We start from the raw sequence: 16,917 nt of genomic DNA, 5'->3' as shown, positions 1-16,917 counted from the left end.
CTCACAACGTGTGGCACTGCGACACGTTGTTGCAGAGTATTTGATTGAAGAGTATTTGAAGTGGTCAAACTAGCAATAGAAAGGCGTCTTAAATAAAACCCTATTGGTCTCAGATATTTCATAAAAGCAACGGTTAAAGCCTTGCTCTGCAATTCCTCCCTGGTTGGCTGTATCTAGAAGAGCAGGAACATAGATTTAGAATGATAATACCTAAGCATCATAATTCTACATATTGTGCCTAATGGTTTATGAAGCTCTGGTGTGGGTGGCTTTCACGCTGTTCCACAAATCCAGAGATTGGGACTTGACCTGACACAACTTTTCAGTCGTAAGATTTTATTTTTCTTTAATCCATGAGTATAGAATGTACAGTAATACAGTGCTATATACAGTAGCTCTGTGGTCAATAGTTGAAGGTGTTTTTTTATTTTTTTTGAAGGAGGGAACATTGGAGCAGCTTAGACCAAAAAAAGGCTTAAATGTCCAAGCTGCTCCAGTGTCCTCTCCTTCGCTATTATATTTGTTCTGCCTCTAACCAAATGGATGTAACCAAATGGACAATGGCTGTAACCATAACCAAATCCATTTGGTTACAAATGGATTAGCGCGTGGAAGGAACACGTTATTCCAACCAGTTCCTTTCCCCTCCATCAGCTGTCATGGAGGAGGCGGTATAGCGACCAGCATTACTACATGTTTTTGTGAGGGTATTAACTACCCTAGGAGACACGGGGAGAACATGGAAACTCCACACCAGGGGCGCCAATTTATGTCCGCGCTACCAGGTGCGCAACGCACACGCGCACTCGCGTGCATGCACGGTCAATGTGCAATGAGCAAAAATGTGTGATATTTGTCAGGGTTTGAGACCATTTTGGTTTTTGTTGTGTTACTTTAATGCGGTTAATTTGGTACAAAAAATGTACTCCATGAAGTGCAGATGTCGGAGTTTTTTTCTTTTTCTTTTCTTGCGATGAGTTTGTAATGGGTGCTTGTCATTTCTCCTGGGTGCTTTAGCCCTGAGGCACCCACAGTATCGGCGCCCTTGCTCCACACAGAGTAGGCCCTTTCGCCACAGTTGAAGGTGTTCTTCAAAGCGCGGTCAGTGGCTCATTACGTTGGGAATCAAAAGGTTCCTAAACCGATCCCCGGCTCCCCCTGTCTTAGTGTCCAAGTGTCCTTGAGAAAGACACTGAACCCCTAACTGCTCCTGATGAGTTGGTACCTTGCATGGTTTATTCCACTGTCTGTGTGTGAAGGGGTGACTGTTAATGCACATTGTAAAGCGCTTTGGTTAAAAGGTTGCTATATAAACGCACCATTTACCCCTTATTTACGTTCTAAAGGAGAACTATTAAATAAATGAAACAAAACAGCTTTATTTTCAGAGGTGTGGCGGAGCTGCTGTCTCATTAATTGGAGGGTAAAAGTAGAATTAAAACCATAGTTCGATTTCCGCGAGGCCAGTTAATGGGGCCTAACATCATCGGCATTTCAGTTTACCTGGCTGCATTTTTACAAGCTTTAATTCCTAAGTCGAACGTTAGTTACCGAATGCCCTTTAATGCAGAGCGTTTATCCATTCGCATATCATTTTGTGTTGCTTTGTAGTCTCAGGGTGTGACACGTCACGTGTCTCCTGAACTCACTCATGCCTATCACTACAGCAAATCTCTTCGCTGAAAATAGCTGATCATTGTAAGCTTGTAGATCTGCTATTTTTGCTGAATGTTATACCCCGAATAGGGGTGCTAGGGTTAAGTGGTTAATTCATAAATCAAATGTTTCTTACTGAATGCCTTTATTGCACACTGTAAGTAAGAAAGTAACTAAGTACTGTACTTAAGTGCAAATTTGACACAGAGACAAATGTTGTACTTTTTACTCCACTACACTTATTTGAAAGCTTTAGTTACTTACTTTGCAAATTAAGATTTATTCATACAAAAAATAAATATACCACTTGAGCCCTACAGTATGTGCGTACTTTTACTTTGGTACTGAAAGTACATTTTGTTTGATGGCAATACTTGCACTTATACTCAAGTCAAATTTAGAATACAGGACCTTTACTCGTATCAGAGTATTTCCGATTTGCGATATTGCTACTTTCACTTATAGTAAAACATCCGAGTACTTCTTCCACCACACATTGCAGAGCATGTATTCATTCCCACATGCTTTTGTGCTGCTTTGTATTGTCAGGTTGTGAGCTCAGCCATGCGTTAAGAATGTTCTCCTCTGGCCACACGGGGGGCTGTATCACTGGCCATTCTGATTTGCAGTAATAAAGTCTATTTTTAGCTCCGTCGTGATTGGACTGCCACATGTGACTGTGTGTGTGTGTGTGTGTGCGCGTGCGTGCCTATGCACTGTGTGTGCCTTTGTGTGCAGGCAAGGACACACAGTTGATTGACTCTGAGATTTGATATTGATTTCTCTCATTTTCAAATCAAGGATACGTTTCTTTCACAGATGCATTGAAAGAGAATCGTGCTACAGTAGGTAACATTAGAGCAATCTTAACATTTTGAATGAGAGATGATGCAAGTCGTAAAGTCGTGCAGTAAGTACTGGGACCTGATGGTACTGTAGGTGTTGTGTTCCACCTCAGCAATCCAAAAATACTTACAAGTTACAAGTAAAAGTCCGGAATTCAATATTTACCTAAGTAAAAGTACAAAAGTATTGGTATCAAAATTGACTTTAGGTACTTGTTGTGGAGTAAAAGTACAATTTTTGACTGAGATGTAGTGGAGTAGAAGTAAAAATATAGAACATTTGAAATACTCAAGTAAAGTAAAAATGCCTAAAAATCTTACACAAGTACACTACTTGAGTAAATGTACTGGGTTACTTTACACCACCGGTCACAGGAACGGGACATAACAGCAGCGAAGAAGGAGGGGACACTGGAGCAGCTCGGACCAAAAAAAGGCTTAAATGTCCAAGCTGCTCCAGTGTCCTCTCCTTCGCTATTATATTTGTTCTGCCTCTAACCAAATGGATGTAACCAAATGGACAATGCCTGTAACCATAACCAAATCCATTTGGTTACAAATGTACACTCTCATAGTTACGTATGACATGAAAAAATTAAAACACGCAAATAAATAATTTGTGTGTGTGTGTGTGTGTGTGTGTGTGTGTGTGTGTGTGTGTGTGTGTGTGTGTGTGTGTGTGTGTGTGTGTGTGTGTGTGTGTGTGTGTGTGTGTGTGTGTGTGTGTGTGTGTGTGTGTGTGCCTGTGTTTGTGTGTGTGTGTGTGTGTGTGTGTGTGTGTGTGTGTGTGTGTGTGAGTGAGACACAGCACATGTGCACACATGCGATAAGGTAACATTGCAGCAGGAACCCATCATCCATCCACATCCATATTCTAATTGGACGGCTGAGCTGCAGCCCCGCCCTCCCCTCTACATTGCGGCGGGCTGAGGGGCGGGCTCTCCCTCCACAAGGTCACACACTACACCCCTGTTTCCTTCCTTCCGCCAGGCGGGCAGAAAGCCATCTGTACAATATGTACCTTTTACCAGGAACCCCATGGATCCATATTCTGAGGGAAAACCTTGACAGAAAATAGCAGATCGACAAGCTCACAACGCGTTGTGTTGCAACGCGTTGTGAGCTTGTCGATCGGCTATTTTCGGCGAATATATTTATATTAATGTCGAGCGAAAAAAGAAAAGACACTAGCATAGAGCCCTGAGGGACAAGTATATGGGGGTTTAAGTGGTTAATGGGATAGTTCACCCAAAAAAAATATTATTTTCTATCACCCCATGGAGACTTGAATTCATGGATATTTTGTTGTTTTTGTCCAATTCCTAAGCCAATAATTTGATGACCAGCGGACCTGTGGGCAGCGGTTCCGGTAGGAGATACAAAGGAGACTCTTTGTGTCTCCTACCCGAAACGCTGCCGGTCATCAAATTATTGGCTTAGGAATTGGACAAAAACTAAAAAATATCCATGAATTCAAGTCTCCATGGGGTGACTAATCGATAGGAAAAAAAGTCATTTTGGGGGTGAACTATCCCTCTTTTTTTCTGTCTACACTGTCTACACCAAATCTCTTTGATGTAGACAAAAATAGCCGATCTGCAAGCCGTCACAAGTGAGCTTGTAGGCTGTTTTGGGCTAATGTTCCCCCAAGATATAGGCAAGTGCCCTCAAGTGGTTGAGGCTTGATTTATTAGTTGGTTGTACGCCGCACGTTGTGATGCAACGTGTTGTGAGCTTGTAGATCATGGTGTTTTCGGTGTATTGTTCATTAATATGCGGTGTCCCGTCTAAATAAACAAATAAAGTAAAGTGTGAGCTTGTTGTATAGGGTAATGGGCAATTAGCCGAAAATATATTGAAACCGATAATTAGAACCAATAATTAATCGAAAAATCGAGGCATAATCGAATAATCATTCATTAATCATAATCGAGGCAAAAGTAATGTTTACTGGTGCCAGATCCCGCCAGAGTGTGTTGCTGGGACAGAGAAAGGTTGATAATGAAGTAGATTTTCTCCTGATTTGTCTCTCTGCCCTTTTAGTATGAAAATCTTGGAAAGATTGTGTGGCTTGTGACGTTTGGGTCCAATATTTACGGTAGTTCAGTGTCCATGGGGTAAAGACTCTTTCAGAAGCTGTGTTCCTGATGTTCAAATAATAGACTCCAACCTGCTTCCGGTCTCCTGAAAAGGTGGCCACCTACTTCACGCAGGTATGGGAATTAAACCGGAGATGGCATGTCTTTCTTTTCTTTTTTTTACCGTCTTGGCCGAGCCCTAGCTTGTCTGCTATCTTCTCAGCTAAGTCTAAATCAGGCTTATATGCCCTCTGCCCGGTAAGGAGAACATTCCTCTCCCCGTGTGACAATACATTTGTCACACAATGTGGCAACTGTTGACATTTCAATTGTCCCTTGTTGCCCTTCGGACAAATACATCTTGATGTGGAAAACATGTCCTGATCCCAACGAGGACGTCGTCCTGTGTACTGATCAAGATTCATCATGCACAGCAGTATGGTGACTTTAAAGATGGAGTATAGCGTTAGCCAGACGAATCACGTGTGTTTAGTGTGTCACTGGCATTTACATTATACCTTGATGAAGTACATTCTTCAGTTGGATTGTACCAACAAACGTATAGAACGTGTGTGTGTGTGTGTGTGTGTGTGTGTGTGTGTGTGTGTGTGTGTGTGTGTGTGTGTGTGTGTGTGTGTGTGTGTGTGTGTGTGTGGGGGTGTGCGTGTGCGTGTGTGTGTGTGTGTGTGTGTGTGTGTGAGAGAGGGGGGGATGCTGGAGCGACAGAGAAGGAAAGAGAGAGGGGGTAGGGGGAGGAAGGAGAGGCGTGAGCGCGCGCACACACACACACACACACACACACACACACACACACACACACACACACACACACACACACACACACACACACACACACACACACACACACACACACACACACACACACACACACACACACACACAGCATCTAAGCAGATTACCTCCAGTGCAGAATCCCTGTGACTAAAAGCTGGAGGGCATGTCTGTCTGCAGTATATACTGTATGTGAGAACCTGCGTTTGCAGAGCACTGCAGCATCATCATATGCAGGTGTTTATGGCCTCATGTGATGTAAATACATATTGAACTGAAACACATATACAATAACATTCTCAGTGTTATAAGTCAGTGGTTCTCATCCTGTGGGTCCTCACATGATTTTTTCTTTTCTTTTTTTTGGGGGGGGGGGGTGGGGAGGGTCCCCAGATTTACAATTTAAGGACTTTTAAGACGTTTTTAATACCTGGGGAAAAAAAGAAATTAAATGAAAAAAGACCATTACTACATCAAAGCTAATACTATAAAAATCACACCCAGTGTGAAGTGGGCGGTGTGGTTACAGTGGTCATCACAGTGATGGAAGAAGTGATGGAAGAAACCATAACTTAAAAAAAACACATTTATGTTTTTTTTAAAGTTATGGTCCTATTTATAGGGCTATGCACATGTGTCATGTTTCCCTAGCCAAACACAGTCCTGAATAGACTGTGATTGGCCAATCACGGTGCAGGGTTAGGGGGGTACATTTGTGGCCAATCACAGCGCAGGATTTGGTGTGCAAATATCCAAACCTCACATATAGGGGCGGTTTCACCGCCCCAAAAACTGGTCAAACATTGGCCAAATTGTCAAATAATATACAAGAAAGAAATAGCTAATCTACAATCCTCACGTTGCAAGGCGTTGTGAGCTTGTAGATCGTCAATTTTCACAATATTTATCTGTGGAAATAAAGTTAATGCCTTAACTCCTACAATTCCAAGTGCTTGTCAGGGTGGGGGGTCCCCAGTTCAAATATGATTATTTTGGGGGGTCGCGGCCTGAAAAGGTTGAGAACCATTGTTATAAGCTGCCATCCATAACTTTGATGTCCTACCCAGGATTCAAGCCGAAAATAGCAGATCTGCGACACGTTGTGAGCTTGAGTGTCTATTTTCAGGGAAGAGGTTTGGTGTACAGGGAAAAAAGAGCAGACCAAGTACAGAGTCAAGGTCAAGTTTACAAAGGATTGAGGGTTTAAGTCATTAAATGTCTGAAAACACACATTTAACATGAATCCAATATGCAGTGGGGGGGGGGGGTCCCTGCTTCATCTCTCTCTCATCTAAGGGGTCCTTGGCCTGAAAAACGTTGAAGACCCCTGGTTTAGGCCTTCTATTGACTCTATCGAGTACAAGAAAAAAAGAAGGAAAATTTGTATTCTGTCAATTATGCCAGTTTATTACAAGGACTGAAGTTGTTTTCCGCTCTGAGCTGCAGTGATTTGCAATGATCATTTAGTAAACAGCTTCATCTTCACTTATAATCAACAACTCTTCTCAGGTGTGCAAAAGGCTTCCGTCACAGCAATACAAATACATTTTAGACTATTTGATATTTTGAAGGGGAAATTAAGCTTAGCACAAAAAAAGTTTGAGAACTTACCGGTCTAGGGGGCTTAATTGCTGAAGTACCACACATGTACACATGTGTGTAAAAGCTGCAACAGTTCCAGCAACCTGACTGCAATTCTCTCCACGCCTGCATCACTCCCCAGATGGATTAAGGTGCATCTTTCAAACATGTGTCAGCGGCGCTGCCATTAACCCATTTAGACCAGGAAAGAATCATTGTCATTTTAAGATTTCTTTGGCTATTCAAAAATAGCAGATATACAAGCTCGTAGCACGGCACTCGGTGCCGCGCTACAAGCTTGTATATCTGCTATTTTTGAAAAATCGTGAAAATTTGTGCAAGTATATATATATTTCTAAAGCAAACATTTGTAACTCAAACCTTTGCTTCTGGGGATTCTACAAATGTCTTCTAAATCCTAACACATGGTGCTATAATATCAGTGGGGCTCAAACCTTTTCATGTCAAGGACCCCCAAAATGATATGTATATGGCCGCAGACCCCAAACTCAAAACATTTAGTTCCAGGTACCCCCATGAAGCAAAGATTTGAGTTACAAAAGTTACCTTTAAAAAAATGTATTATATTCAAATATTCGCACAAATGTTCAAGATCTACCAAAAATAGCAGATCTACAAGTATGTATATCTGCTATTTTTGAATAGCCAAATAAATCTAAAAATGACACAGATGCGTTCCCGTTCTCAATGGCTTAAGCTCACGTAGCTCAATAGCTCACGCTGGCTGCGGCTGTCTGCCACACTGCTATCAGGTTTAACCTGTGGAGAGGCAGAGGGCGAGAGGAACAAGAGAGCGAGGGTGGAAAGAGCACATTCAAAGGCCTCTCGCGGTGCACAGCGGGGCCAGGAGATTGTGTCACTTTAGCTGTGAAAATGCTCCCGTAGTAGTCTCAGTGGTGGCGACAGGGCAGCGGGACGTGCACTAAATGTGAGAGCACTAGCCTGGTGGAAGAAGCACTAAATGTGAGAGCACTGCATGGTGGAAGAAAGCACTCATCTTGGATTAAAGTTAGCATTCCCCACACGACTGACTTCGGTCATTTGTGATTCCACACAGAAGCCAGCATGTCTTCTTTAATGGAGGTGTTTCTTTTGACATACCAAGGAGGACCCTCAAATGTATTTGGATTTGGCCATGGACCCCCATCTGAAAATAGTTTGTGCCAGGGACCCCCCAGAAGAGATGATTTATGTTAAACAAATGGACCCGGACCCCACTTTGAGAACCACTGGATTAAAGTTCTGGATAGAAGAGTATTTGAATTGGTAAAATTAGCAATAGAACTAGCAATAGAAATACATGTTCAGGAGCTTCTTTCATAAAACCCCCAATCCCATCGCCAAATGAAAAGGAAAAACAGCGCCCTCTCAGTTGGCTCTGGGAGGAAGTTGACGTAGCACCCGTGCGCAAGGAAACCGGGGTTTTGGTCTGCCTTCAGCGCATCACTTCCGGTGGTGCGACTATGTTTTCATTCCCACTAACAATATTTCTACACGGAACACTAACACCACTTCTCCCAGAGAACATGGATCGTTTTGGTTATAAGCCTGCTTGTTTCTATGATGAAAGAGCAAGTTAAAATGTGAATATCTTTCCGTGGTTTTGTCTGCTCCGCGGACGCTATTGTTAAATTAGTTTCGGTTTGTTTCGAGTGGGGAAGGATCGACCGACACGTGAATCCCGCCCACTACATTTGATTGGGTAAAGCGCGGCCTGCTTCCTGATCTGAAGGCACGCCCACTTGTAGGCCAGTGCGTACGCGATATGACGAACCCCCCCGACAGATTCAAACGCAGAGCAGAATCTGCTCTTGAGAGATTATAAAACCCCTAATGGTTTCAGCATTTTCATAAAAGCAAAGGTTGGCCCGGACCTTTGGCCTAGCGATCCAGGCACCTATGCTCCAATGTAGCCTGACAGTGCATCGCTGATTTAACAGGTTCTCTCTCCTGATTGGATGAAATGGATGTCCCGAGGTTACAGTGAAGGTCAAGGTCAAAACAGATGGTTGTATTTTGATGAGATGTGGTGGGAAGGATCAGTAGGCTCTTGGCTGACCCGAAGAGATGCTACTTTTCGAGTCAAAACTGTCAAGATCACAATCAAGGTCAAGTTAACAGTTACAAAAGTCAGTAATGGACAACACTGTACTTTTTGAAGCACTGAATCATTTTTGTTTCATCCTCTTGTTTTAACTGAGGGATAGCTGTATGTATAATGTTGTTTTCTTTGACCTTTGTTATTATTATATCCTATTGTTTTATCATTTTTTGTGTTGGCATTTTGTAGTGTAAACTGTTAAATTGGTTGCTCGATGTTTAATGAATGAATATTTGCACGCACTCAGGTCTCTCTTCAAAAGGAGATTTGGATTGATTTCGGTGGAACTTCACCTGATTAAGATAAAGACTAATCTTTGGCTTTCAGAATCAATATCAACGTCATTGTCACATCACACGATTATTTTTTTATGCAAGCTCTCAACCTTTGTGGTTACAGGAAGAGTTTGAATAGATAAACAAAGAATAGAGAAGAAAGGAACAAATAATAAGTCAAATAACATGAAGGTACAGGCAAATCAAATGTACAAAGTCCATTGTACAAAAGTGCATGATAAAAAAAATGAAAAAAAGTGCAATGGCAGTTTCATGTGCGTTAGACTCTGTATACTTAGTGGACCGGGTTCCCTCAGGGCTCTGTATTAGGTCCTCTAGTACATTGGTTCTATAAGTGGGGTCCGGGGACCCCCAGGGTTCCTTGGGGTGGTACCAGGAGGTCACAATCATTTTAACCACTTTAACCATATTTTTCACTTTGGCTATTCAAAAATAGCAGATATACAAGCTCATAGCGTATTGCTTCTTGCTACAAGCAGAGCTTGTAGATCTAAAAAATATGGCACAAAATATCTTTGACATGGGGGTCCGCAGCCAAATACAAAATATTCATTTTGGGGTTCCTTGACATGAAACCGTTTGAGAACCACTGCTAGTATTTTCCTCTACACCTTACATCTCTTTGCTGAAAATAGCAGATCAAGCTGAGCTCGTAGATCTGATATTTTCGGCGAATGTTTTCCCTCTGTTATTTTCGGCGAATGTTTTCCCCCAGAATAAGGATACTAGGATTCATGTGGTAGAGTGACATGGTTAAAAAAGGTCACATCATAAGCACAGTTTGAGTTTACAAATTATACCACGGACGCCCTTACCAGTTGCTGTTACTGCTTTGAGGCGTAGCCCAATTGCCTATTTTATTATTTTATATTTTATATTACCTAGGTGAGTAATTTTGGTTGTCTATTTGGCATATGGCTGTGCTCTGTATTGTATACAAAATCACATCATAAGCACAGTGCAAGGAGGATGATTAAGTGAAAATCAAAATCAAAACTGCTTTCTGCTCTCTGTCCCACTTTGTAGGCGAATGCAGCTTCAGCTCGCCGGGGGTTTACGACGGCACGGTGTTCAGCCGGATCTTTCAGATCCTGTACAGGAATGAGGAGGTCGTGGTCAACGACTGCATGAACTTCAAAGTCCATCTGCTGCTGGATGGGGAGAAGGTGAGTCACGCTGCTGAGATGTCAGCGCTGTCTGTGTCGGAGGGCGCGGAAACCTTGTATATGTCCAAAACCGTTAGTTTTCAGAAAATGGGGGGAAATACCAGACCTACAAGCTCACAACGCGTCGCATACGGAGATACCAGGTTTCTGCCCGACAGCAATGATTTGCTCTACACAGCTTCCCCATCAGGGCCACAGTGGGAGCCATGTGTCATGTGAAAGAACAGAAAATAACACTGGTTTGCTGAGCCTGTTGCAGAGCACAATCCTTGAGGTACACACTAGCCTCTTTGAGTTAGTGTAACTCTAGAAATAGACTCTTATATCATATGTTTTTTTTAGTAAAGCTGCAATTCATATTTTTGCCAAATACATATCATTTTGGAGGTCCTGGACATGAAAAAGTTTGAGAACCACTGCATTAAAACGCAGTTTTTTGTTTTGTATTGTGTTTTTATCCTGAAAAGTAACAGTTTTTCGACCTAAAAGGTGTCCACCTGTCAGCGGCGATAATATGCACTGTGTGAGCGAAGAGGTTCAGGTTCATTTGACACGGCTCGACAAAAACAAAACACTCGACTGGACGAATAGGTTGAGTTCCAACGCCTACACGGTCGCAGAGTTCGTGTTGTTTAATAAGTGGAGGGAGGTAATTTGCATGTAGCCCCAGACTGACCGGGGGGGGGCAGGTGGATGGATCAGTGCTGTAAACACGCCAGACAGCTTATTGATGAAGTGTCTTCAGTACAGTGGTCCCACCGTGGGCAAGCATGACCCCCATGCGACCCCGTCCAATCCACTGAGTCTATACTCACTCCACTCAGGAGCCACCGCTCACCAGATTGATCAAGTAAGAGTTGCAGAACCACAATATAAAATTACTAAAAGAAAAGAGTAAAAGGCCTGTATTCAACATTTGACTTACAGTAAGTACTTACTGTACCAAATATTAATGTATTTGTATGTGTCAAACTTAAAAGAAAGAAAGAAGCAGGTTTATAACAGACCTACAAGATCTACAATGGGTCACAATGCCATGCATTGCGAGCTTAGATTGGCTATTTTCTAATAGCCGACATATAAAATAGGGCTTCTAAATGGTTAATGTATGTCTACAAAAAATCTTCAAAGTACTAGTAATTAAAGCTGTCAAAATAACTAAAGTGGAGTAAAAAGGTACCATATTTGCCTCTAAGATGTAGTGGAGTAGAAGTATCAAAACACTCAAGTAAAGTGGGGGGTGAGAGGCAATTCCGGTGGGCCCAGATATAAATGACAGAAGAGAACAATAAAGCACGCACATCCACTCACTAAAAACCAGGTGCTTGGCCGAGGTCAGGATCCATAAAGAAAAATAAGGTCTGCACACTGGATCATAAACGTTTTATTTTGGTTCCTTTTTACACCATTATTGGACGTCCAATAATGGTGTTAAAAGGAACCAAAATAAAACGTTTAAGCTTTGGAGCATGATCCAGTGTGCGGAAGCTTATTTTTCTTCCCAGATATAAATTAACCACTTAAACCCCGTGCATCTGTATTGTGGATGGAAAGCTTTCACAGAAAGTCGCAGATCGACAAGCTTGTCGATCTGCGATTTTCTGTGAAAGTTTTCCCTCCACCATAACAGAAAACAAAGGGACTCCGCTCAACCATGTATGGGGTTTAAGTGGTTAATCGTCCGTATCAAAGCCACAGTATTGCTCATGTTTTGACATCACGTCTGAAATAATGACTGTCACAGTGTGCTGCAAAATGTCACCAACACCCCCACGCTGTGCGTTCAGAGCGTGCGTTCTCAGATGACGCCGATCCCCACTCTTGGCATACGGTGAAATTAAACCTTTAGAAAGTTTAATTATAATGTAGTCTGATTTCATCCGTCAGCCATCCCCAAGGCTCCTTTTAAAGATTACACCACGGAAGCCATTTTACCAATTGCTGTTACTGCTTTGAGGTGTAGCCCCCTTTTTAATTGCCTCTTTTATTGTTTTATTGTATTGTTTTAAATGTTATTTTACCTAGGTGAGTCATTTCAGTTGTCTGTTTGTCACAATATGGCTGTGCTCTGTATTGTTATGTCTGTGTTTTTCCTGTGAAATACTGTAACTTACCTGCCTCCTGCCAGTTGATTCTTGTAAAAGAAAAAAGGAAACACGTCATTTTTATTGTATTATTTTTTCTTTAAAACCTTGAAAAAAAATAGTTTTCATTGTGATGTGTCCTGATAGATAGGAACTTAGAGTATACTACATTTGGGTCCATTGATCTGAGCTGTAACACAGTCGATCGATTGATCATTAATCGGCCCACCCATCTGACCACATAACACGATGATGGGTGGGTTCACCGGGTTTGCAAACGCTTTTCGAGATTTCCGAGTGTGGGCCCCCCCCCCACTATCCAGAAAGGGTTGTGTGGGAAACCGCATGCTTTAGACAATTTCATTAAATGTGGGCCTATCTGATTTCAGCCGTCATGCCCGTTCCCCGAGGCTCCTTGTCATTAACCTTCCAGAGGTTATCAGCTCCTCTCAGCCTACAGATTGGACAGATAAAAATAGACCTCTGTTTCCAAGCTGTGCGGGTCCCACATGTGTTGCTTTACTCAATGCACCATATCAATACGTTGACGGAAACGGTATATGGCTGCTCCTGTATTGTGCTTGTGTCTGCTCAGAGATAATGAGCAGGGTTCGGTTTGTAAAAGAAACATAGGGGGGTATTTTCTTAACCATTTAAGCCCTATGTATATCGCTGTTCTCGGGCAGAAACCTCCTATCTCATTCTAACTTTTTGTGTTTTTTTTGTAAATTAACGCTCTACTTGTTCATACTACAGCGTCACACAAAAAGCATCAAAAGTAGCAGATCCACAAGCTCGAAATGCTGCGCGAAGCGGTGCATTTCCAAATTGTCGACCTGCTCCTTTTGCTATTTTTTTATTTGAATCCTGAAAAGTGACAGTTTTGGACATAATGAGGTTTCCATCCAACAGAGACGATTATGTTTTTGAGGCTCACAACGGGTTGCATCACAACATGTTGTGAGCTAGCTAGTAGATGTGCTACTTTAGAGATTGCGATTTTTGACAATTCTTTTGACAAATGTTCCCACACCATGCAGGGTTATAATGGGATTTACACACTGTAAATGTTTTATTAAATTGTTAAATCACGATATCATGACACATAAATATTGAACATATTCCCAAAAGGATATGCATATTTAATTCAGTCTGACCAGAAACATATCCCCACGGGCCATAAAAATGAATGACCGGGGGGGAGGGGGGGGGAGGCATACATATGGATATATATACATTCATAGCACTGTGTTAAAGGACGACTTCACCCATTTTCAACCTACTTTCATATACTGTAAATGGTCCTCACTAATGCTCATGATAAAATGGTAAAAAAAATATCTACTCTGTCTGTGTCTCATAGAAGGGCTGGTGGACAGTTCAGAAACCCGCCTACCAGTGACATCATCGTAAGGCTGTTACGACAAGATTATTTTTATTTTTATTTTTTTATTAACACAAGAACAATGGTGCTTTTTTTTTAGCATTGTAACTTTCCAGGAATAGAAAGCCTGCGGTTTCTATCAGCTTGGATGTCAGTGGTAGGCGGGATTCTGAACTGTCCACAGCCCTCCTCTGAGACACAGACCGAGCAGACAAAAAATGGGTTCATGACATTTTATATGATCTCGCACTCGTAAGTTGCCCTGGAGGAGAGTGTCTGCTAAATGCCTCAATTGTAAATTGCAATTCTGTGTTGTTGTTTTCATACAGGTCGAGGAGGCCATGAGTGAGGTGGACTTTCAGCTGAAGCTGGACCTGCATTTCACTGACAATGAGCAGCAGTAAGTTTTGTCCTCGTTTCTGGAGTTTAAAATGTGTGCATCCATCCAAATATGGAGATACAAGGTTTCTGCTCGACAGCAACAAAATGAGGGCTGTAGCGCATTGCATACCTCACTGAGTCCTGCATTGATACATGTAGTAAGCGTCACTTCTTCACAAGTAAATGATCACATTGATGATTTGTCAGTCTTCTGGCTGTGTACAGAAGCTAGTTGCCTTGTTCTGTTTAGCCTGTTCTGTTTAGTTAACCATTACAATAGATTTGTGGGACTCACTTTATGATCGTTTAAATCACCCGATCTCTCACATGGATTAAAGTTATTTTTCAGTCGTGAGATATATATTTTTTGCTTTAATCCCTGCTCTCACTCTCTCTCCTGTTAACCCAGGCTGGCGGAGATAGCGACCGTCCCGCTGATCAGCAGTCGAACCCTGGGCCTTCACTTCCACCCGCGGAGAGGTCTCCATCACCACGTCCCTGTCATGTTCGACTACTTCCACCTGTCTGTAATCTCCATCTCCATCCATGCCTCACTGATTGCCTTACACCAGCCGCTAATCAGGTATACGACCCGTGATTCTCAATGTTTTTTTCATTTCAAGGACCCCCCGTTTGATATGCATTAGGGCAGTGGTTTTCAAACTTTTTCATGTCAGGGACCCCCAAAATGATATGTATTTGGCCGCGGACCCCCGTCTAAAAATTATTTGTTCCAGGGACCCCTAGAAGCAATGATTTGAGTTGAACAAAGACATATATACTCAAAGATTTGCACACATTTTTCACGATTTTTCAAAAATAGCAGATCTACAAGCTCGTAGCGTGGCACTCGGTGCCGCGCTATGAGCTTGTAAATCTGCTATTTTTGAATAGCCAAAGCATAAAATATGGTTAAAGTGGTTGAAATTATTGTGACGCTGTATAAACACATTTTGCTGGGGACCCCCGGGTCCCCCCCCCCAAGGACCCCTGGGGGTCCCCGGGCCCCACTTTGAGAACCAATGCATTAGGGCCACAGACCTTTGATAAGATCTCTGGGACCCTAATGGACTTTGTAAAATCTGTTAATTTAACTCTGAGAGTGCGCAAGTTACAGACTTGTAAGCCAATGGTCCATTTAGTTCCATTTGCACACTCTGAGTTACATACCCCGTACGGGTTCATTTGACTCCTATCTATCATTCATTTCTGGGGACCCCTTGGAACGTTCTACAGGACCCCTGGGGGTCCCTGGACCCCACGTTGAGAACCAGTGGGGTGGACTACACCTGCAGGGTTATTAAAGGACCATATTGTTATCAAAACAAGCCATTGTCAATTCAAGGTTTGAATACTGTAATATCATCCATAAACATACAGTAGACAATTTGTTCCAATAACGGCTTTAATTTTATATTTCCCATACCGTTTACCTTTCATTTATCATATGCACTTAAAATACAGCTGCAGGCTGTGGAATCGTTGCAAAACAAATATTAATACAATAATACATAGTAATATGAATAAAATATAATAGCGAAGTTAACGTTTAAAACGTTTTAAAAAATCAATAAATAGAAAATTAAATAAAATAGCTTCTCCACAACTATAGATTTTTGAGACAATGATTCTATATGTACCTGTAGCAAATATGTCTAATAAATAGTCCAGTCACACACACAGTGGCTGCAATAGTGGCAATAAAGTGAACAGTGAACAAGTGCAGTCATTTTACGTTCTAATACTCCCATAGTCATTAAAACATTATGTAAATGACCTGAATAATTGAGTCAGTGATGGCTAAACATCATTGCGTGGGATGAGAAGTCATTCACTTTTGAATTTTGTTCAGCATTTTCGTTCATCAGTCTTCTCTAGGGAATATGTTTTGGCTAGACTTATCAAATCAATCCGTGCTTTAATTACCATGAGTGGCGGACGCTAAAAATGCCAGACTACAGTATATCGTCTCTGTTGGGTGGAAATTAACCTCATAAGTATGTCCAAAACAGTTTCTTTTCAGGATTAAAATTCAAAAACAGGAAAAGTAGCAGTTCTACAAGCTCGAAACGCAGTAGGGCGTTAATTTACAAAAAAAAAACACAAAGTTAAAATATGTATAATAAAACTAATAAGAGGTTTTTGCAACCTAACTCCGCCAGATGGAAGAAGCTTTGCTTCACACATTTTGTTTCACAGCCTACTTCCATCTGGGGCCTCGGTAGCCCAACCGCTGCAAGACGGCGGTCCCTTTTTTCAAGCTACTTGGCAGGTGATTGGATGGGAAGGTCTGTCTATCACCGTCTGGGCGTGCTAACTCCAACCAATCATATTGGCGTGTCTACATGACGTGTAGTAGCTGCGCAACTTGTAGTGTTGTGGTTGGTGGTAAACGGCCATGCTGAATAGTGAAAGAACTACAATACAATAGGCGCTTCTCGATGGCGTCACACCCGGTCTCGCCAAGATCACGCCCGTATAGCTGCTGCTGCTGCTGGTTCGACCGGGCACGGGTCGGCGTAAACTCCAATA

The 16,917-nt window shown here is 42.1% G+C and overlaps 1 protein-coding gene across 1 annotated transcript in view; it reads left to right on the top strand.

Annotated features, from left to right (window-relative positions):
* The window catches only part of fam135b (family with sequence similarity 135 member B), a gene marked incomplete at both ends in the record, with an annotated part of 65,188 nt that overhangs the window by 12,278 nt on the left and 35,993 nt on the right, over positions 1 to 16,917 (top strand). The window contains 3 exons of the mRNA XM_080442600.1: positions 10,397 to 10,536; positions 14,334 to 14,404; positions 14,795 to 14,968. Of these exons, the coding sequence (XP_080298726.1) occupies positions 10,397 to 10,536; positions 14,334 to 14,404; positions 14,795 to 14,968 (385 nt within the window). The remainder of the gene's footprint in view (positions 1 to 10,396; positions 10,537 to 14,333; positions 14,405 to 14,794; positions 14,969 to 16,917) is intronic.

The sequence above is a fragment of the Gymnoscopelus braueri genome (assembly GCF_963280865.1).
Source record: "Gymnoscopelus braueri genome assembly, chromosome: 11".
In the NCBI taxonomy this organism is placed as follows: Eukaryota; Metazoa; Chordata; class Actinopteri; order Myctophiformes; family Myctophidae; genus Gymnoscopelus; species Gymnoscopelus braueri.
Note: the sequence above shows the minus strand (reverse complement) of the source record. Positions and strands in the feature narration are given on the sequence as shown.